At 39.2% G+C, this 21,984-nt stretch overlaps 1 protein-coding gene across 9 annotated transcripts in view; it reads left to right on the top strand.

Moving 5' to 3' along the window:
• LOC134222039 (segmentation protein cap'n'collar) overlaps positions 1-21,984 on the top strand; it is a 309,662-nt gene that overhangs the window by 266,026 nt on the left and 21,652 nt on the right. For all 9 annotated transcript variants that reach the window (XM_062701196.1, XM_062701206.1, XM_062701201.1 and 6 more), the window contains 3 exons: positions 159-317; positions 1,215-1,427; positions 13,463-13,541. In XM_062701196.1, coding sequence (XP_062557180.1) covers positions 159-317; positions 1,215-1,427; positions 13,463-13,541 — 451 coding nt within the window. The remainder of the gene's footprint in view (positions 1-158; positions 318-1,214; positions 1,428-13,462; positions 13,542-21,984) is intronic.

Consider the following 21,984-nt stretch of genomic DNA (forward strand, 5'->3'; position numbering starts at 1 on the left):
GACAAACGTGCGATTATATAGCTGAACCAATGTGTACCCAATCGTTTTTCAAAGAATTATATTCATGTTTGAGAATAATCTGCCGTTGTGCCGCCATGTCGTTCGTAACATCAGATAACTAATCAGTATCCTGTTTTGTACCTTTCTTATTTCTTCAGTCCCGCGTTCCGCTGACCCGGGCCGTTTCGATGGAACAGCGCTGGCAGGATCTGGCCAACATGCTCAGCTTCCCGCCCGGGATGGGCGTCGGAATGGGGGTCGGTGAATTGCCCCCGGCTCATCCGCACCCGCACTATCCGCCGCATTACTCGTATCAGGTGAGTACGTTTTCTGACAAATACACTTTTTTAGAGATGGTTGAATAGGAAAATTAGTTGTGAAGAGGGCAAACAATCTGGTCTGATCTGGCAACAAAGCAAAGCCAGAATGTGGAAGGTGTTCGATTCGAATTTATCCTAGGATTTCGGTCAGTTTCCGGAAAAGAAGTTTCGGTCGGATTTCCGAAAAAGAAGAAGAAAAAAGTGCATCGGACATCCAATACTTCGACGAACCTTGAACCGGTAGCTCTATCAGCAGTCGTAATTAAAACTCAATTCCGGGAGATGCATCCCTGATCTGCACTCAAATCCATGTGTATATGTACTCGCTTCATGAACAAGCCAATTCCGGATACAGCTCCGCAGCCTAATTGAGCAGCAACGCGGCACGTGTATTTATCTATCGGGTTTTGAATTCAATTACCTACGATTGCCCATTCTTCGATTTTCGGTAATCATTGAACTTAATTGATTCGCACATTGCGCGAAGATTTTCAACAAAATCGATTGATTGGAAAATTGCTACAACTCGTCGCCCAGGTACTACAACCGTATTTTATGCGGCGGGCTATAGGTGCGAGCGTACTTCTCAGTTACAAATTCCTGTTCGTTTATTACGTCATTACCGAAGAATCGAATCTATACACCGTTCTACAATTATAGGGTTTTAAAACCATAAATTGAGTCTGCTAAAAAGCTGTTTGTTTAGCGTATGACCTCGCGGAGTCACACCATCCGTCCGGGGTCGGGCAAGCTCACCGTTGCTAAATTGCTCTTTGTTCAGCGCTCGGTATGACCTGGCAATAATTCGGCAAATTATTGCCTTATCGTGGCAATGTGTTTTTGTTTTCGACTGATAATTAGCAACCGATTTGTTTTGTTTCTTCTTACCCTTAGGCAACTGGTGCCATCCCGCAGCATGGTCAATACCACTCGCATGCCGCGGTATTGCAGAATGCCTCGTTGGCGGATATCGGGCCGAGCCAGCCTCACTACGGACCGAACTTGGGTTCGGCCGTGTCCACCAGCATGCACCTGACCAACTCGACCTCGGAGACCGATGCCGGGGCGACAGGGTACAAGATGGATCACGAGATGATGTACTATCCGGTAAGTTGTTCATTCGTAGATAGTTACACAGAATAGTTGCTAATAGGCAATGAGGCCCCGACGCAAAACGTCTTTTCGGTATTCCTTCGTCTTCGTACTTATCGTTATTTGGGTAGCTGCAACGATCCTAGACTTGATATTATGTAGGTTAGGTTAGAAAAGTTCCCGTTCCCTTAAATGCACCCTATATTATAGCAATCGCTAGAAGTAGGAATGGTTTTCATACTGTTTCTTCTTTTATCTTCCTTCAAATTGACTATTCTACCAGTAGCTGTTAGAGTTTTAAATTAACGATCACTCGTTTCGCATCCTTTTGTACCTATTACATTGGCAAATCGTCAACCAAGACGAACCTCTACCGTAAAACCACCGACAGATTAAAAGGTCGCGTATCTACATCATCAATTTCTTCCCATTCGCCAGAAACCGTGAGAATGCGGCCAGCGCCGTGTTTGGCCGTTCAAAATTATAGAACTCTCCCAAAACCAGTTCCCTGTGCAGTTGCGAATGTTCTGGTCAATCACGTGACTGAAACTGTAAAGTGTACGGCAGAGGCGTATCCAGAAATTGAAGCAATTACAATGTTTCATCTCTAATACTGGCTATGAATTTTATTCAACTTTGATTCTACCCGAGCACCATCAAATTCTTTCATTTATCTTCATCGAATTGTTTCAACAACAAAAAGCAATATTTGTCCCATCTTTATGGTTTCATTAGACTGCAAATATGGGCGGGAAAGTTTAAATACGACTAGGCGGGAAAGGGTTGGATTATTTATCTGGGATACTGCAGCTACCCCTTTTTCAAAAATATTTTCCCTGAATCCATTGTTATTTTCCTACTCTCTATATAAACAAAAAATAATGTGGAGGGGGTTCAAAAAACCAAAAAAAAAACTTACGTAATTAGTGTACGACCCCTATGAGGAGTCCACTAAACAAAATGTTAGAGAAACGAAGATGCATGCATTTGCTCACTGAAAGTCGATTTGCACCTTCCAAAAATGCTCAGAGTTTCAAATTATGATTGGAAGGCCTTACTAACTATTGAATTCCTAGTACAAAAGGACTATTATTTATGTTGTATTATTTTTTTTATGTATGAAAGTTTGAGCTAAATTCTTCTAAAAAAACTGCCTCTGGGGAGTAGGGGTTGAACCCCAAAGTTTCAATCCTTTAATTCTTTTGTTTTTGAAAAAGGTATAGCCCTAAACAAATAATTTTCAACAAAACAGATCCCTCATTATGATAATTCCATTCCTAGACTAATTTACCGAGATCATATTCCCATAATCATTATGCATTGGCGAAAAAAAAATTATCAATTTAAATTCGGAATTTGTATTTTATTCAGATTTAAATTATGGACAACAACGACAATGTCCAAAATGACTGCCACATAATTACCCTAGCCATCACCCCGCATTTCTGGAGACACAAATCTAAATTCTACATTTTTGAAACTCATCCTAACAATGATTTGGTGTCACGACAATTCCTAAATGCTTCATCCTTCACTAAGGGGCCGTACAATAATTACGTAAACATTTTTTCTGGACTTTTCAATCACAAAAATGTCGCATGTTTTGATCGGATACATAATTTTAATAATAAATTTTGGATGAATTTCCGTAAATATTTCCGGAAAAAAAATCCACAGGAATTTACTGGAATTATAAAGTCGATTTACTCAGAAATTCGTGGAGCAATTTTCGCATGTATTCCCTAAAGATTTTTTGCAGGAATTCCCAAAGACATTTTACGTAGCTTTTTTCGCAGGAATTCCTGGAGTAATGAAAACTCCAATTTTTGTAAACATTTCCGCAGTAATTCCGGTAGATAGTATTTCGGGTAGTTTTTTTGCAGGACTCCACCCGAGAATGTCTGCAGGATTCTTCGAAGCGTTTTTCGCAGAAATTTATGAACAAAGTTTTCGAAGGCTTTTCGCAGATTATTTTAGAAGAATTTATTGAATTTAGGAAATAAAAACAAATGGACTTTTCCAAGAACTCCCGGAAGATTTATCACACGAAAGTCTGAAAAAAAAAATCACCAGAATTCTGTCAGGAACTTGCCGGCTAATGATAAATTTATGCGGGTTTTCTCGGAAGAATTTCCGCTGTAAGTTTTGGAACAATTTATGCAGTAGTTCCAAGAACATTTGAATTTCTGCAGAATTTTGAAAGTGACTTTCACGAGAAACTCCGAAGTATTTACCGCCGGAATGACCGAAAAAAAATCCGCTGGATTTCCGGGAATTGCTGCTGAATTTCCGTAAAAATTCGTGGGGAAATTACCGTAGAAAATCTTGTCGGATTTACCGCGTTAGTTCCTGCAGAAAACTTTCACACGAAGGGAAGGAGGACCTTTTGCACATATTTTCACAATAATTTCCACAAACATTCCCGAATAAACTCCTGCTGAAATTTCCAAAAGTCTTCCTCTGAGGCTTCCGAAGGGATTTCCGCTTCAAACTCAAGATTCTTAGATTGCATTCAACGAAACTTGAGGAACCAAGTTAAAGAATTCAAATATTTTATGGTTATACAGGTTCAAAAACCGAAGTTGCATCTTCCTAATTTATTGTTTCATGAAAAATAACAGCTTCGGCGGATTTTTCTTATTGTTGTCAAACAAATCATATGAAAAAAGCAGTAATATTTTGTAGAACGCTCTTGAAAAGAAAATGTTCAGAGAATTTGGATAACAAAAATGGATATTTGGTACGTTCGTCCAAAATTTATTTATACGCGGATTGGATTTCATCCCGCTTGGAAATGGCGTGAATTTGATTTTAGTCGGCGCATATTTGGCTAGAAAAAATATTTCGGGATCACCGTAACAACCCTGGTTTTAGAGGTGTACAAAAAATCAAGTTAGTTGATAGGACTGCGGACGGCTGCAAACTTTAGGATCTCAAAATGAAGTGCTTTCAAAAACTTCTTTTTGTTTGTAGCAAGCACGTCTCCGAAGCTCAACTCGATTTGAAGGTGCAAAGGCGTAGTATTATCAATCCGGAGATGGCGAGTTCGTTTCTCGGTCCGGCCAAGAATGTTTTCGAGTGGGAAAAGCTCTCGACTCCCCTGGGCATAGTGTACCCATAAATAGTACTTGTCACACAAGATACATATTCATGCAAGTAAGTCACTAGTCATCTAGCTTTATTTCATCTTTACTAGCTACTTACTAGTTTCAATCCCTCATGACTTCTTACTTGCTTACTTATGGGTCCTGTACACCCTGAGTGATACAAAAGGCCTACCTGAAAGTTCTCCATCCTGGACGATATCCAGCTATCGCCTTAACCTGTTGCCAAGGTAGATTTTGGTCGACTTCTTTTATTGCTTTATCGAGGCTGGGCTGCCATGAGCTTCTTGGTGTACCTCTTCTGCGATGTCCAGCTGGTTGCTTGTTTACAGAATTCGTTTTCGCCCCTACGTATGTAAGGTGTGGCCGACTCAGACCCACATCCATTCCCGAATTACAGTTGCTATCGGCCTCTGGTGATAACGACGATGTAACTCTTTGTTTGAGATCCAGTTGTGAGACCACCACGCATGAATTAATCGTGCCATGGCGTTCTTGTTATTCCTGTTGGGCGTACCAGTTTTAGACAATTCCACCTACTTAATCGATTAGGGGAACCCGGGCAAAATTTGGACAATTACATGGTTGAAACACAACTAAATCAAACATTTATCGTACGCAAAATGTAATGTAGATTGCTATCAACAAAACTACATCGATATTGATCATCATGCATCAACTATTTCTTCAGTGTTCGACGAGGAATACCGTGCTGGATGGCGGCTCTCTTCAGACATGCCGGACACGGTAATCGCTTTTATTGCCGCGGTCATGCTGACAGATGGCCATTGTTTCTGCGTCGAAATTTTGCCCCTGATAGATGTGTCCTTTTTGCCCCGGATCGTCAATAGTGCATTTAAATGCATATTTTCGCAAAAAAAAAGGTGCAACAGCCAAGAGTATAGAGTTAGAAATACAGACCCCATTCGATTTTGACAACATATTTTTCTTTATTTTTGATGTTGCTTATAAACCTCGTAAATATCGTATTCCTCGTAAAAAAATGGTTAGACTCCTAAACCAACGTAAAATGATTTTTTAAAACAGTTGCGTAATTTTTTTTCAAGAAAAACGCCTAAATATCGAAATTTTCATAAAAGAAATTGGTTAGACCCCGAAACCGACGAAAAAATTGATGGGGTCTGTACTTGGTTTCAACTACAAATAACCCAAAATTATTATAAAAAGTTCTTCGAAAATCCTTATTTTATGTGATGTTATTATAATAATTTTTGACCAGATCCAAAAAGCAGCTTTCCAAAATGTTGCACATGTCTACCGGTACGCCCAACAGGAGTAACAAGAACGCCGTGGCATCCCAGGTTGCGTTGTTGAACGCATTCTTGACATCAAGTGTCACGGCCGCGAGAAACGAGTTCACCTCCGTTTTTCACCAGAATTAATAGCATTCGCAGTGGGGCTTGGTAGTCATATGGCTACTGCTCCTGACTCATACGCAGGAGGTCGTGGGTTCAATCCCAGGTCCGTTCCATTCTCCTACTTTGTATCTTTCTCTATATTTCTCATGTTCTAGCAATCGCTAGAACTGGAAATGGACTTGAATATTCTAACAGTAATCTGCTGGAATTGGAAATGAACTATAAAGCGCGTTTCCAAACATCCAATTAGAAATTCCATCAGTTGCTTTCTTCTATCTATCACATTGGTAGCTCGTTAACCAAGACGGACCTTTGCCTTTCGAACCTAGCCCAAAAATTCCAACAAATTCCGCATGAACTCGTGGCAAGTGCAGAGGTATATTCGGCTTGCAGTGGGCGAGTGATTGCATCATCATTTCCTCCCCCTTCCCTACATTGACTTGTATTCTGACGTGGCAGGCGCCAGTATGACCTAACAAATGAGATCGCCAGTACTTGTACATTGAAGATGTGTGCTAGTCCCAAGCAAACATCTGTTGGTTCCCTGTGCAAGAACAGCTGATCTGGTCATAATGGAGTAGCAACTACGAGCAGTCAATCAAGCTCAAGCTCAAGAATTAATAGCATCCGCAGTGAACCTACCGCACCTCTGACGGATGCCAAGAAGGTGCTGGACAAGGCTTATCTGTAGTAAGGGTGAGGGACAGAAAGCCCTCAGCTGCCAAACAAGTCCAAGGTTTTGATCTGCGCCGATGATGAAGACAACAAACATCCGCTGGACATGCCTTTCCGGCCTTTAGACGGGCCCGAGCATAGAAGTAACATTGTTGAACTTAAACCACTGCTCAAACGCTGCTACAACAGTCGTTCACCGAGAATAGAACTATTCTAGTTTTGCTGTCCGAATCCGATGCGTACTGCATCCATGAATTAACGGCACCTGGATCGCGGATAAGTCCAGAACAGTGTGCATTATCATTATTTCCTGATAACTTTGGCTTCATTATAGCATTAGCCTTAGCATTGTTACGGTGTAATTCGTAGATTGGATGATATCCTTATCTAGAATGCTATCAGCAATCAAGAAAGGGAGTGGTCCTTGATTCCAGTCTTAAACAAAAATAACAAAAGCATGAGGATTACTACTCCTGGCCTGGCCACAGAGTTGATGTGGTACTTACTTAACGAGAGGCCACCTACTTCGCGACACTCTCATAAGTACCACAGATTTGGATAATGAGGAAGATATTCGTTGAGTCAGGATTTGCCTGTAGCTGGCAATGTAACGTGGTAGATCTTACCCCGTAACACACCACGTAAAGGTGTCTACCCAGTGTTACGGGTCGATAACTTTGGCTTCATTATAGCTAAAATATAGAACAGTATAAAAGTGTCTAGTTTATACGTCTAGTGACCATCAAAAGATCCACTTCTGTATTGAACACTCGTGGAACCAGAAGGCAGATAAGCTATGTTGATCCAGAATGGAGGTCATCGCAGTTTGACCCGAAGTTACCCACAGAAACTCCGACTTCCAAAGAAAGTACACACTCAGTTTTTATTTCTGCAGCTCGGCAAAAATCCGCACAGCCGTGCGCCAGCAAAATAAATAACTGATATTCCGGCAAAAATAGCGTTTGTTAACTGGGGCACGGCTGTGCGATTCTCGTTAAAAGTACAACCCGGTAAAAAAAATAAGTGTGTAGCATTAGGGAAAATCCATAGATTACGTAACGCTTGGTGGGGGGAGGGGGTTGTCTGAACTGTGACAATCCATACAAAATTTACAGATCTTCCATACAAAAAGTGTGACATTGGGGGAAGGAAGCGTTGTAAATGCCAATTTGTCGCGTTACGAATAATTAATCGCACACACGAATTTATGACAAAAGGTCGAAAGACTAAAGGTCGAAAAACAAAAGGTCGAAAGGACAAAAGGTCGAAAGACAAAAGGTCGAAAAGACAAAAGGTCGAAAGGACAAAACGTCGAAAGGGACAGAAGGTCGAAAGGTACAGAAGGTCGTCCGGGACAAAAGGTCGAAAAGGCCAAAGGGCGAAAGAGACAAAAGGTCGATCAAGAACAAGTTGATAGCAAGAAGAATTTAAGAAATGCATTTAACTTCAAGCAGAAATAACACACTCATCATATCAATCAAAGTTGAAGAATGAGCAATTTTCAAAGAAGGAGTAATTACTATGAAACAATATTATGAATATCTAGATAGTTCTGTTAGAGATAAAAACCCAAATTTATCCCCAAGTGGTGATTGTGCCTTTCTCGATTCGATATATTGGATTCGAATTAATGTTGTAAATGCTGTGCTAATTGCCTACATCTTGGCGGTTAAAATATGTGATGCAACTCTATCACGCTGCTTATAAATTACTCAATAATTGAGTAATTTTTAAGCAATTATTATGAGAGTAATGGATTGCGTCATGGCTAAATTGATTAATGACTTAAAGTGTGCATGTAAACAGCGTATTTGTTAAAAGAAAAATAGAAATATTATTCAAATCGAATGAGTTATTAGCAAACAAAAACAATAGTGATATGGAAATGCTAATATCATCTTCCAAACTTGGACGTACATACATGGAAGATGATATTAGCATTTCCATATCATTGTAAATCGTTTAACTTCACGTAGAAGTAACACACACGAAATCATTAATTTAGTAAAAACAATAGTGTCCAACTAGGAAAGTTTCTCCGTCGAATGAAACTAATTGCACTCGAATCGGTCAAGCCCTTCTATATGAAACGTGTTTAACAATAAAAAACTCCCGGGGCTACACACACACACACACACACACAGTCAGACATGTGCTCAGTTTTTCGAGCTGAATTGGATTTTGGAGTGAAATTATAGCCTTCTGGTACAACTTTGTTGTACGAGAAAGGCAAAAAGATTGTTCATTTAGGAAATAAATAAAACTTGTATTGCGCGAGACAGAGTTGTCCTATATAGTTGGCAAAAAAGCTGCTCTTTTATTTTAAACTATTTTTGGCAACTAAATACAATTCATTCAATGAGTGCAAATAATAGATGAATATCTAGGTTTTCTGAATGTCACTTCGATCTGCCAAAATATACATTGAAAATACACCGGCGTGTAATATACGCCGGTGTATTTGATTTGCGGCATGCACCATTTTGACAGTCGAAGTGACATTTAGGAAACTCAACATTCATCTATTAGTTGTACTCACTGAATGAATTTTATTTAATTATTTAAAATAGTGAAAAATAAAAGAGCAGAGTTTTTGCTAACTGTGTAGTGCAACTTTGGTGCTAGATTGACTTTCTTCGTTTCAGTTTCTTGTCTATTTCTACCTTTTGTCCCTTTCGACCTTTTGATCCTATTGATCCTTAGTTTCTTTCGACTTTTTGTCCCGTTCGACGTTCTGCCCTTTTCGACCTTTTGTCCCTTTCGGCGTTTTGTCCTTTCGACCTTTTGTCCCTTTCGACCTTTTGTCCTTTTCGACCATTTGTCCCTTCGACCTTTTGTCTTTCGACGTTTTGTCTTTCGACCTTTTGTCTCTAACCCCTCACACACTATGCATATATGAAACAGAAATACACTTCATCTGAGGGGGAGGGTGGGAGATTTTTACTCCAATAATAATTGGAGATTACTTTCCAGATTTCAGTACTTATTCTGTGGAATTTGTGGGTATGGATTTGGGCTTTTGGCTGGAGCATCTCGTCCGGGAACATGGAACTGGTGCTTGCCGATTGTCCTTCCGTGACATTATTGGCTATTACAGCGCACGTGATTTGCCTTTGACTCTGGTTCTTATTCTCCGGTCTTATTTACCGTCTCTCACTAGTACGAAAAGCTCGTGATCGCCATAAGAGCAGATCGAGCAAAGCGCCTTCTTCTATCTCAGATAACCAAATAAAAATATCGTTGTCTAATAATTTGTGCCTTGTTTTGAAATTTTTCGCAATTATTTGAAAAACCCGGAATTATTTGAATTTCGGAAATTCTTTGGAATTTTGTTTTCGGAATTATTTGAAAACCCCAATTTAATGCGCCTAATACTGATACTGCCTTTCTCGTATTTAGCCAAGACACCAACCTTGCATGGTTCGCTACTCAATTTTCGTTATAAATTTGAAACGGAATGGTCAGTCGTTATCAAATTCAATAGTGATCAACTACTTAGGCTTTGTTCTCTGTCTAATGCAACTTATGGCGAACGAACGAACGATTAAAGATTACTGTATGAAAAGTTGGCTAATGTTTTTCTTAGCTTATGTGCACACACAAAAATGGAATGAAATGATAGCCTTTCGATACAACTTTATTGTACAAGAAAGGCAAAACCCCGACTGGTGATTTACACCACAAGTGGTTATACAGCTTTTCTTGCATTTGGCCAAGATACCAACTTTATATGGCGCCTATATGGTTCATGCACCATTTTCATCCATAACTGTTAAAGGCAATAGCCGATCGTTATCAAGTTCATTAGTGATCAACTAGACTTTACCCTTTGTCGAATAAAACTGAAAATCGATTAAGGATTACTATATGAAAAGTTGTCTTATGTTTTTCTTCTATTTTGTGCATACACATACAGACAGACGGACATTTGCTAAGCCCGTCGAGCTGAGTCAATCGGTATTTAACACTATAGGTCTCCGACGCTTCTATAAACAGTTTGCTTTCGAAACGATATGATAGCCTTTCGGTTCGGTACAACTTTGTTGTACGAGAAAGGCAAAAATGTATGCAAAGTTTTCTTGTAGTTTTTTCAGAAATTTATACAGAAGTTTCCCATGGACTTCCTCCAGGAGATACCTCTCCTATTTGAATTCCTTGATTCTCTGGGAAATTGCTCTAATAATTTCTCTTGGAGTTCCTTCAGAAATTCCTCAAGAAGTTTATGATTTATACTTCTAGAAGTTCTCGCGGAATTTCTCTAGGTCTAGAAGCTCCTGAGAAATTCCAATAGGATCTACCGGTGAAATTTCATAAGAGGATTTCCTAACGCAATTCCTGGAAGAAACACAAAAAGAAACCATGGAGGAATTCCAGGAGAAAATTCTGAACAAATATCAGGAGGACGTGCATTGGGGTTCATTTTGACCCAAGCACACCAAAAACAACGCTGTAACTTTGTTACGCAACGAGATAAAAATCTGAAAAAATCTGACTTTTCATAACTTTCGGAAACTAAAATTTCCTGAGAAAATCAGCTTCCAGCGACATCTAGGAAAGGTGTCACAGGTTCCATCACGAGCAAGAGCATGAGCATGATTGACCATGACCATCCATTCTGACAAACTGTGGGTGCAATCAATAGTGAAAGTCTTCTGTGACTACCAAATGCTCCCGAAATGGCTCTCCGAAAGATCCTGAACATCCATAAAAGAGGCCAGTTCCAAAAGTTCATCCCAGAGCATCGCAATTTTTCCGTAACCATCTTATTCGTATTCTGGCGAATTGTGGGTGCAATCAATAGGGAAAGTTTTCTGTGACCTCCAAATGTCCCAATAACGGTTCTTAGTAAGATCTGGAACATCCGTAAAAATGGCCAATTCCAAAAGTTCATCCCCGAGCTTCGCGATTGTTTTGTAATAATCTATCCTGGTGAATTATGGATGCAGTCAATAATGAAAATCCTCTGTGACCTTCAAATCTTTCAGAAACGGTCCTCCCGAAGATCCGGAACATCCGTAAAATGGCCAATTCCAAAAAATCATCCCAGAGCTTCGTGATTTTTTCGTAAACATCCATTCTGGCAAATTGCGGGTGCAATCAATAGTGAAAGTCTTCTGTGTCCTCCAACTGCTTAAGAATCGGTCCTCCGGGAGATCCTGTAAAAGTGGCCAATTCCAAATGTTTATCTCAGAGCATCGCGATTTTTTTCGTAACCATCCATCCTGACGAATTGTGTATGTAATCACAATTTTCCATGGTGGATGGTTACGAAAAAATCGCGAAGCTCTGAGATGAACTTTTGGAATTGACCAATTTTACGAAAATTCCGGATCTTCCGGAGAACCGTTTCTGGGGCATTTGAAAGTCACAGAAGTCTTGCATTATTGGTTGCACCGACATTTCACCAGAATGGATGGTGCCGAAAAAATCGCGAAGCTCTTGAATGAACTTTTACGGATGTTCCGGATCTTCCGTAGGGCCATTTCGGGAGCATTTGGGGGTCACAGAAGACATTCACTATTGATTGCTCCCATAATTTGCCAAAATGGATGGTATCGAAAAAATAGCGGGTTGAACTTTTAGAATTGTCCTCCCGGATCTTCCAGAAGACTTTCCAATGATCGCTCAAGGGTTAAAATTGCAAAGAAATGGCGCATACAAGATAGCAAGTACAGTTGGAATCATCAGAGCACATATTTGCAAGCAATTTTATGTTTAATAGAACGAAACTCGAAAATTAGGTGCCAAATTGAGAAGCTCAAACATTACCTCTTTAGTACAGGTTCACCGGGGACTATAGCGGTCAATATTGAAGAATCGGCTCATTGGCTTACTCTAGGAACCTACAGCTTTCGCTTGGTGCCTAAAGATCGAAAATCGGTTGAATTTTGAGTTTTTGTGATCGTGATGAAATCTTGGGTCCATATGGACCCAAATGCACAATGTGCAACTTTTTTCTAATGCATTAGGAAGGTAAAAACTTCTTATAGGTAAAACGTCATAAAGAACTCCCGAACAAACGACAGATGGATCTTCAAGAATATTTCTTGGAAATCTATAGTTGGAACTCCTAGAGAAACTCCAACCAAGCGGAACTTGTTTCGTGGTCGACGTCGAATTTCTGGAAAATTTCTGGGTAGCACTAGGAAGTCTTGTACGAATTTTCGAATTTTTGGAAAGAATTCTCGAAGAAACTCCCAGTGCAATCATCAATGGAATTTTTAAAACAATTTCCGAAGGATTTCCTGCAGCGGTTTTCAAATGATTCTCGATGAATTTCCGAACTTTAGGTTTTTTCGAATCAATATAATCTCATATTATTGTTGGCATTTTGGATAATGTGGCTCCATAAGCAAATATGCTCAATCGAAACACTTGATAACCGGGTTTCACTCGGGTAACGCCAGTCACTTCAATTATTTGCAGGTTTGTTCACAAAGGAGTAAGGAGAAAGGCTTTCTAAATTTTCTCAATTTTGCGTTACATAATTTGTGAATAGCTCCTAGCCTTTGATGGGAAAGTTATCCAATTGATGTTTATTGATTGTTTTACAATCGGTAGCTAGGCTCAAAAGCGATGACAAGAATAATTTATCGAACAGACAGGACTCACGTGTTGGATAGATAACTCTGTTTTATTTACATAGTCCATATTCCCATAGCCTCTCTCCTTTTTATGTTGTTCCCAAAATGCTCCTCACGAATCTCATGGAACCACGTTTGAAGTTAATTAATGGGAGACGTTCACGCCTTCACCCTGTGGTGTCGCATCTGTGGAGACGCATGGTAGCTCATAACAATTCTACCAAGCAGCAGATCGTTCAGAAAATGACACCATCCCAACCATGTTTATTAACTCAGCCTTGTTTATTTCGCTCGTTCTCGTTTTCCAGAATACATCATCGGAGATGAATCACACCGACTGGATTCTGGATGACGACCTGCAGCTCATGGACATCACCGTTAACGAAGGTAAGTCATGTTTTTTTCTTGCTTGGCGAAACAAAACCCATTGGTTGCTCTGCGACACGACTGAATGCGAACTGCGATTTCGATTAAAGTGCCGTCTTGATGACGCACGTGAAACATCGCTGAATCGGTGAAGTCTTATCAGTTGTCGTACGAGAGGTGTTGGTTATGCTCAACGTGTATTGGCGATAAAGCCGAAATTTGTGACAATCAATTCACTAGCGGGCGGGTAATTTTTATTCTGTCTATAATATTTTTTATTTATAACTTCATAAGAAATGCCAATCATGCACATTCGATAATTCTTGGTGACATAATATGTCACGTGTACAGGGACTGGTTGTGAACCGATTTAAGCATGATTTATCAATTTTCTGAACTGTAGTTACAATTAAATTTGAATGATTTTTTATCCAGATTTGTGTAAAAACGCCTTGTACATTACATTTTCTTAAATGTCCTCTGTTTACTTCTCATTATTCTTGCGATGCCAATTCGTCAAGGGAATCTTCATAAATTACACCACGCCTTCAGGATAATAAATGTTCAATGGTGTATAAACCCATAAGAAATTGTAGTAGATTCCATTCTAAAACCTATGACGAAGTGGAGGATCAACTTATGCGTGACGTAATGAATGATCTTCCCCAATCGTCAGTCCCACGGATGACGAATACTTACTCAGCGTAAAACCACCAACTCGTGTTTCCACATTACCGAGCGAATGTCACTGCATATCGAATTAAAAAAAATTCATTCAATTACTGTTCTGCCGTCGGACGCATAAATGTCACATGTTACAAACGATAAAAATGAGAAAAACGCATTTTAAGTTTCAAAATGCATTCATCCTATTATCGCAAAATTTCGCTTTTTTATTGACTTCAACGCAATAAACTATAAAATAATATTCATATTCGTTGGGCTGGACTGAAACATTGCCAAAAACAACTATTTTTTCCACGTTTTTTCTATCAAACCCCGAATGTGACACTTATGCCGCGAAATTCACTGGTCAGGCGAAAAATGTACGCATATTTGTCACACCGTGAACTAAGAGATAGTTGTTGTTAATTTGTTTTTACATTTCGCGAGCGACGATTGTATTTCTTTGGTGTGATTTTTTGCTGTCGGTAGAAGTGGAACCGGGAATGGAATATCCAATACAGACAATCCAGTGGCGCGGAATCGGAAGAGGACTTCCTCGGGTTCGATTTAAAAAAAGAAACAGGTGATCGTTTTCTGTTTGCGGAGCCGGCAAACGTTCCATTACCGGTCCAAGAGGTTGAACACCCGGCAGCAGTGGCGTAGATTCCTTGCCAGGGACAAGGACATGCACTACATCTTCAACGTCCAAAGGAATCACGATTGTCTTATCGAGATGATTTTGACAAAGTGCTACCAGGTGAAGCAGTTTTTTTTCTGTGGATTTGCAAAAAGTTCTCAATTATTTGTAAGTTATGAACTTATTTTCTAGGTCATACGGCTTCCACGGTTGGATTGCTTAAAGAGCATTATTTTCTCTTAAAGGCTGCTGGTCTTTAATGAAAGCTTTGAGCCTGTTTGTCCCTACATACGAGCATTCCCATTGTCTGCGTGCATTTGGTCCGAGTCAGTCGCACAGCCAACGAAATCCTTAGCTGTTTCTTCAAAGTTAATATAAAGTACGCTGTCCTGAAGACAATTATCTTTTGGTTGGATAATTGTTGTTCGCAAAATAAGAACTGGAATTTATTCCATCACATTACCCTACTCATAAACAGTAATAAAATTCAGGTCGAGCGCATATTGTTAGAGAACTTTGAATCGAGACATACGTTAAAGGCCGCTGACTTTTTCCATGCGGCGTTTGATTCCAAAATGCGCCATGAACGAGTCGTCAGTTATGAAAATTTCAAGTCTGTGGTTGGCAATGCAAAGAACAATGTTGACGTACTTGATATGCAAGCAACTGACTTCTTCAATGCTCACCGTTTTGGAGTATGCGATAAACCACTGCGAGCCACGCCCGTACGTGATTCCATGCGAAAAGTGGTGTTTGAAAAAAAGTCGTTATGAACTTGGATACGCAAACAATATCAACAGTAAAGACCTTAAATACTGCTAGTTGTTTTCCAAGAAGGAATTAATGTTGGTTGTAAAGGATTCATCCTATTTTGATTTGAAACAAATGTACGTTGGCAAAATGCTCCTCAAGGAATTGAAGAAGAAAAGAAAACTTCTTTAATGAAAGTGGTTCAACCTGTTGTTACCGAAGAGGAAAATCGTTTTTCATTGATCGTCCTCTTTATCCCATTTTTATGATCCTTGAATATTTTAATTATGTCACAGTTTCATTCTCTTCTTCACGTTATATTTGGAGAGGTCCTGGACAATATAATACCTCTCCTTTTCTTTCATGGACAACCGTCCATATAAATTCTGAAAGTAGGGAAAGACCTTGCATACTTACCAGCCACCCTTCTTAACTATTTACGTGGATTGTAGATGACCTTAAAAGCATGGTATATTTTATGAACGGACCTCAGGACACATCACGCAGTGCTATGTGTCTTTTTATGTGATTGTTATATCTCTTTTTTTTAGTGTGACAAATATGCGTCCATTTATCCCGGTGTGACAAGTATGCGTCCATTTGTTCGAATGTGACAAATTGACTTCAGATTTTTTTCGAGTTTTCTAGAATAAAACCTATGTTTTGACAAACTATTTCAAAAATACGTATCAAATTATGACGTTAGACATCAAAACCTCAAAAATGTTAAAATGTAACATGTGACATTTATGCGTCCAACGGCAGTGTTGCGCTAGTCACTTTTTCGTGCCCCTTTTTGCACGATGGTGACGATCGGATGGTAAATTCGTTCGTTTAGCCAAAGTTTGTGTGTTTTAATTACCCGTTCGGTGACGGTGTGCGCGGGAACCAGGCATTGGTGCTGGCTCTCTGCTGGTGGCTGACGACCATGTGAGAGTGCATCGGTCAAAGCTTCGAAGGAAAGTGTTGGTCGTTACCGTACAGCCATGTGTTGTACGTGCACACTCAGCGCCTTTGTTGCGTCGTTCCGTTTCGTGATTAAGGGTATGTGGGAGAGTATTTTTTAAAGTCGGAATTTGCATATATTTTTCGTTTTTGTTGGTTTTGATGGTGTCACTCGATCCTATACTGATCTATACTAGCTAAATATTAATTTTTAAACGAATCAGGTCATTTTATCAGTTTTTTTATACAAGAACGTTTTTCGTAACGTAAATGGACAAAAGCTTGTATGTATTTTCCCATTGAGGTCCTCTACTTTTTTAATTAGGCTATTTCAGCGGTTCTCAATCTGATTGCAGTACTCAAATAAATTCATGAAAAAATGTTACTTAGGTCCTTTTGAAAAGTTAAGCGAGAATTGATCTATAAAAACAAATTATTTATAGTGCCATAAAGACCTCCGGAGTGAAAAATGTGGTTAGGTGGTTGGAATATAAATCAAAACGGTATCTGTCTATTCTTATTGTGTACGTTACGAAAGACACAGATTCTATAAGGGGTCGGTCAACAATGATGTTCAGTGGACGATCACACCTTGTTGTGAACAGACGTTTTTGCTCACTCGCGCGCTTGCTTTCGGCACTTTAGCCGTAAACGGTTCATCGAAATGTGCAGTGAAGCGACGGTAAAGAATACGTTGGCTTTTCTCTTTCCGGAGAATGCCGCCCAGCCAGCTCTAGCTGACATTGTTCGCTTTGTTAAAGCGTTAAACGGTGACCATTCTATGATGGAAACCGCTTATAAAATTTCCGACCAAAAGTCAGTATTCATCCGGTTTAAAACCGAAGAAGCAATGATATTTTCCTTGGAAAATAATTGCAAGCAGCTTCCTTTCCATTACACCAATGGCAGGAAGGTTATAGTGCACATGTCCGTGGCGGGGGGAAATAGGGGAAGAGGCCCCAAAACCCCCCCCCCCCCCCCCCGAGGCAAAACGCCTTTTGTGGTTTCTCTCATATTTACCGTCATTAAGATGATCGTAACAAAACTAGATCTAAAATTATGTAGGTTAGGCTAAAAAAGTTTCAAAATAGTGTATGGGAAGGTCGGAAAAACCGAAAATTTCCACATTTTGAAGAAACATCTAACATTTTGGCGAGGCAAAACGCCCTAGTGGCACTAACCTACAATGTACTTGCGTCTCCACGCATTATCCATACCAGAAAGCTGATTCGCCGACGCATGGTGCTTTGTTCCCTAGAAGCTGCCAGCTAAAAGGCGTTTTGCCTCATGAGTTTTCCGGCAACAGAATATCACCACTTTTTTGAAATGTGAATATTATCAATATGATTGAGATTTTTGTCAATTTTTGAATGGCATCAACTAACTATCTTGTTTAACTGTTGCATAATGTAAAAATTTAAATGAATAGCGTTACAAATAAGATAATAAAGCAGTGTTTGCTTAGCTAGGGCATATTGCCCCCCCTTCCCCTACTCGATACGTGCGGGTGTACGACTTGCCTCCGGAGGTAACAGATCACGACCTTTCTTCAGTTATGTCGAAATTCGGGAAAGTGACACGAACAGTGCGTGAACGATTTCCAGCAGAGTTCCAGCTGGACATGTTCACTGGTGTACGTGGACTGTACATGAACGTCGAGCAGGATATCCCTGAGGTGGTTTACTTCCAACGCCGAAAAGGAAGAATCAGTTACGACGGTATGAAAACAAAATGTTTTAGTTGCAAATCGGTTACGCATTTGAATAAAATGTGTCCGGTGGTACAAAAGCGACGGAATGAAATTATAATACAACAGAAGGCAACGATGAAGCTCGGTAGCGTTGTGCATGAAACAAAAGAAGCCGCAGCAGCAACCAATACGCTTCATGATGGACCTAGTGGTGCTATACAACACAGCGAGAAATCGAAAGAGAAAGCGAAAAGAACGAAAAAGAAGCGACTACAAGTACTGGATTTTAATACAGCAAATGCAGCCAAATCTTCGACAAAAGATACGGACGGTATCGTCACTACATCGCCAGCAGACTCGCCTACGGAGAAGAGAAGGTTTAGAGTTCCAACTTATGAATGGATTGATGACGAAAACGAGCGTCAACAGATTATAGAGGATGACAAAATCAGGATAGCATCCGCTTATAATATTGCCGTTGATAAAATTGGAATTTATCATGACTAGTTATTTTTAATTCTAAATATGTAGTGTAATTAAATTCAATTTTGTTAAACCATTAACACTTGATACTGGCCCTGTAAAGTGTTATACACGACTGGGCCTACCAAATAAACAAACTGAAAAAAAAAAAAAAACAATGATGTTACAGGTTTTAGAGGGGGACGGGGTCTAAGTTTTTGTGACAGTACATATACTGGGTATACAAAAAAAGCGTGTCATAGGGGGGGTCTATAAATCTCAAAAAGTAGTGGACGTCATATTTGAATCGCCCCTAACGTGAATTACAATCTTAAAGTTTGTAGACTATCGTGATTCTTTTGATAGACCGGTGATTATTTTTAGCATTCTATTAATGAGAAAGACAACGCGTGATTCCTTCAAAAATTAGATTTTGTTTTGCAAAACATTTTTCAGGCTTCGGACGATATTGTGTGGGTATAAATCGACGACATTTTTTTACGGGTCCGCCACCTCCATTTTTGGCCCTTCATACAGCAGTGCATTCAAGGCAGAATGACAATTACTTTCGACCAGTGGCGCCGGGAGTGGGTGGGACAAGTAGGACATGTCCTACGCATGAATTTTCCTGGGTGGGACAGTCAAAGCATTGTCCTACCCACGATGATTTAGGGTCATTTGGCCGAATGCCGTTTGGCCGAATGCCATTTGGCCGAACGCCATTTGGCAGAATGCCGTTTGGCCGAATAGTTGAAATACATTTCCTAATGAAGGGAGAAGGAAGAAGGAAGGAAGAAGAAGAAAGAATGAAGAATGGTGCAGGAAGAGGGAAAAGGGAAGAAGGAAGAACAAAGAAGGAAAAAGGAAGAAGGAAAAGGGAAGAAGGAAGAAAGAAGAAGGAAAAGGAAAAGGAAGAAAGAAGAAGGAAAAAAGTAGAAGGAAGAAGGAAGAAGGAAAAAGAAAGAAGGAAGGAAGAAGGAAGATTAAGAGGAAGAGGAAGAAGGAAAAGGGAAGAAGGAAGAAAGAAGAAAGAAGAAGGAAAAGGAAGAATGAAGAAGGAAGAAAGAAGATTAAGATGAAGAGGAAGAAGGAAGAAGGAAAAAGGTTGAAAAAAGAAGGAAGAAGGAAGCTTAAGAAGGAAGATTAAGAAGAAGAGGAAGAAGGAAGAGGAAGAAAGAAGAAGGAAAAAGGAAGAAGGAAGAAGTAAGAAGGAAGAAAGAAGGAAGAATAAAGAAGGAAAAAGGACGTAGAAAGAAGGAAGAAAGAAGAAGGAAGAAGAAAGAAAGAATAAGGAAGAAGAAAGAAGAAGGAAGAAGAAAGAATAATGAAGAAAGAAGGAAGAAAAAAGAAGAATGAAGGAATAAGGAAAAAGGCAGAAGGAAGAAGATAGAGGATGGAAAAAAGAAGAAAGAAAAAGGCAGGAAGAAGGAAAAAGGAAGAAGGAGGAAGGAAGAAGGAAGAAAGAAGAACAAAGAAAAAGGAAGTAAAGAAGGACCACTAGTAAAATTAGGTCAATTTTTTTAACTATTCGACCAAACGACCCGTTCGGCCAAACGGCATTCGGCCAAATGGCGTTCGACCAAACGGCATTCGACCAAATGGCCTGACACCCCCTCGATTATGGTACGATGAAGTCATTGGCTGGTAGGAATCTATTTGTTATGGTGTGTTATTTGTTATTTGTGATGGTGATATCAAAGTTTATCAGAGTCTTAACAATAATTATAGAGAATTCTGTTTCTAGATGTTTTCGTAAATTTAGTAATTTGGGCTCGATCATTTTGTAGTATGTCAATAACTCACTCCAGAGTTTGAATTTTAAAATGTGTTGTACCGTGGACTTCTAGTGTGAAGGTTGTTGGAAGTGATGAACTCGATGTCTCTTAGAATAAAAACTTCAATAAAGTTTTAAAAAATCATTGTTTGAATTCCATTAAAAACAGAGTGAACGCGATAGTTGCTGTAACTCCTAAGGTTAAGGTTGATAAACATAACACATCCAGCTTGAAATCTAGACGGTAAAGGATTTTGAGCTCCCAAAAAGAATATTTGGAAATCATGCGATTTCTTGGTAGTTTGCTTTGAAGCGCTAGATACTAGATACCATTTCTGGAATTTAATACAAAATCCTAGCAATTAGCAATAATTGATTGCAACTATTGATGATTTATACAATTTTTTGTGATCCGACTTCGGCTGAAAGCTTGTAAAGATGTTCAATAATCGTAAGAATTCCTGTATGTCAGCCTTCTGGAAGGCCTTAATAAACTTGGAAAAGCAACAAACAAAAATCTTAAATTATGTTAGAATTCTCCGCAAGACCTTTACAAGTCCTGATTGAATATTTTAGAATTCTGCATTAGACCTCTTCATGTTTTCAAAAAGTATCAAAAATTCATCCGGTCAGCCCAGAATCACAATTCTTATGATAAAATAAGGCTCCTGTCAAATTTTCAGCTAATTCGGATAAAATTTCGAGGTGGCTCAAGTCAATTTAGTGTTTTTGGGCTATTTTCAATTTTGAAAAAATCTAACGAGAGATATAAATGCAGAAAACTATCGCAACAACCTCTATACGGAAGCTTTAGGTGTGCTTTATAAGTCTTGTGAACAATGCGATTCGTTCCGTTCATGTTTTGACCATGTTAAAGTGATTTTCGAGCTTTTAAGTGCATAAAAACACTGTTTCCCCTAAAAGTCGTTGCTCTATAAAATTCTTGAATTCATGACAAATCATTGCTAATTTATTATATTATTATTCCTCTTTTTTCCCTGGACATTTGAGTAATATAATTGCCAATGTGCGATTTACCGTTAAATTCTTAAAAATCAGAAGCGCAACATTTGTAATTAATTTGCACCTTAGGATTTTTTCAAACAAGTTATTCGAACAAAACATAAATAAAATCATATGATATTTGATGCTTCCAACAAACGACTTCCGAATTTGGTTCATTTCACCATATGTCTATATGCTTCTACCATTGAGTGCAACGTAGTAACAAGTGAAATCAAAGCTTCTTTGTTCGAACAACTTGTTTGAAGAAATCCTAACGTGCATATTTATGCCAAATGTTCAGCTTCTTATTTTTAAGAATTTAACGGTAAATCGCAATTATATTACTCAAATGTCCAGGGAAAAAAAGAGGAATAATAATATAATAAATTAGCAATGATTTGTCATGAATTCAAGAATTTTATAGAACAACGACTTTTCGGGGAAACAGTGTTTTTATGCACTTAAAAGCTCGAAAATCACTTTGACATGGTTAAAACATGAACGAAACGAATCGCATTGTTTACAAGACTTATAA

Source organism: Armigeres subalbatus, chromosome 1, assembly GCF_024139115.2.
Source record: "Armigeres subalbatus isolate Guangzhou_Male chromosome 1, GZ_Asu_2, whole genome shotgun sequence".
NCBI lineage: Eukaryota > Metazoa > Arthropoda > Insecta > Diptera > Culicidae > Armigeres > Armigeres subalbatus.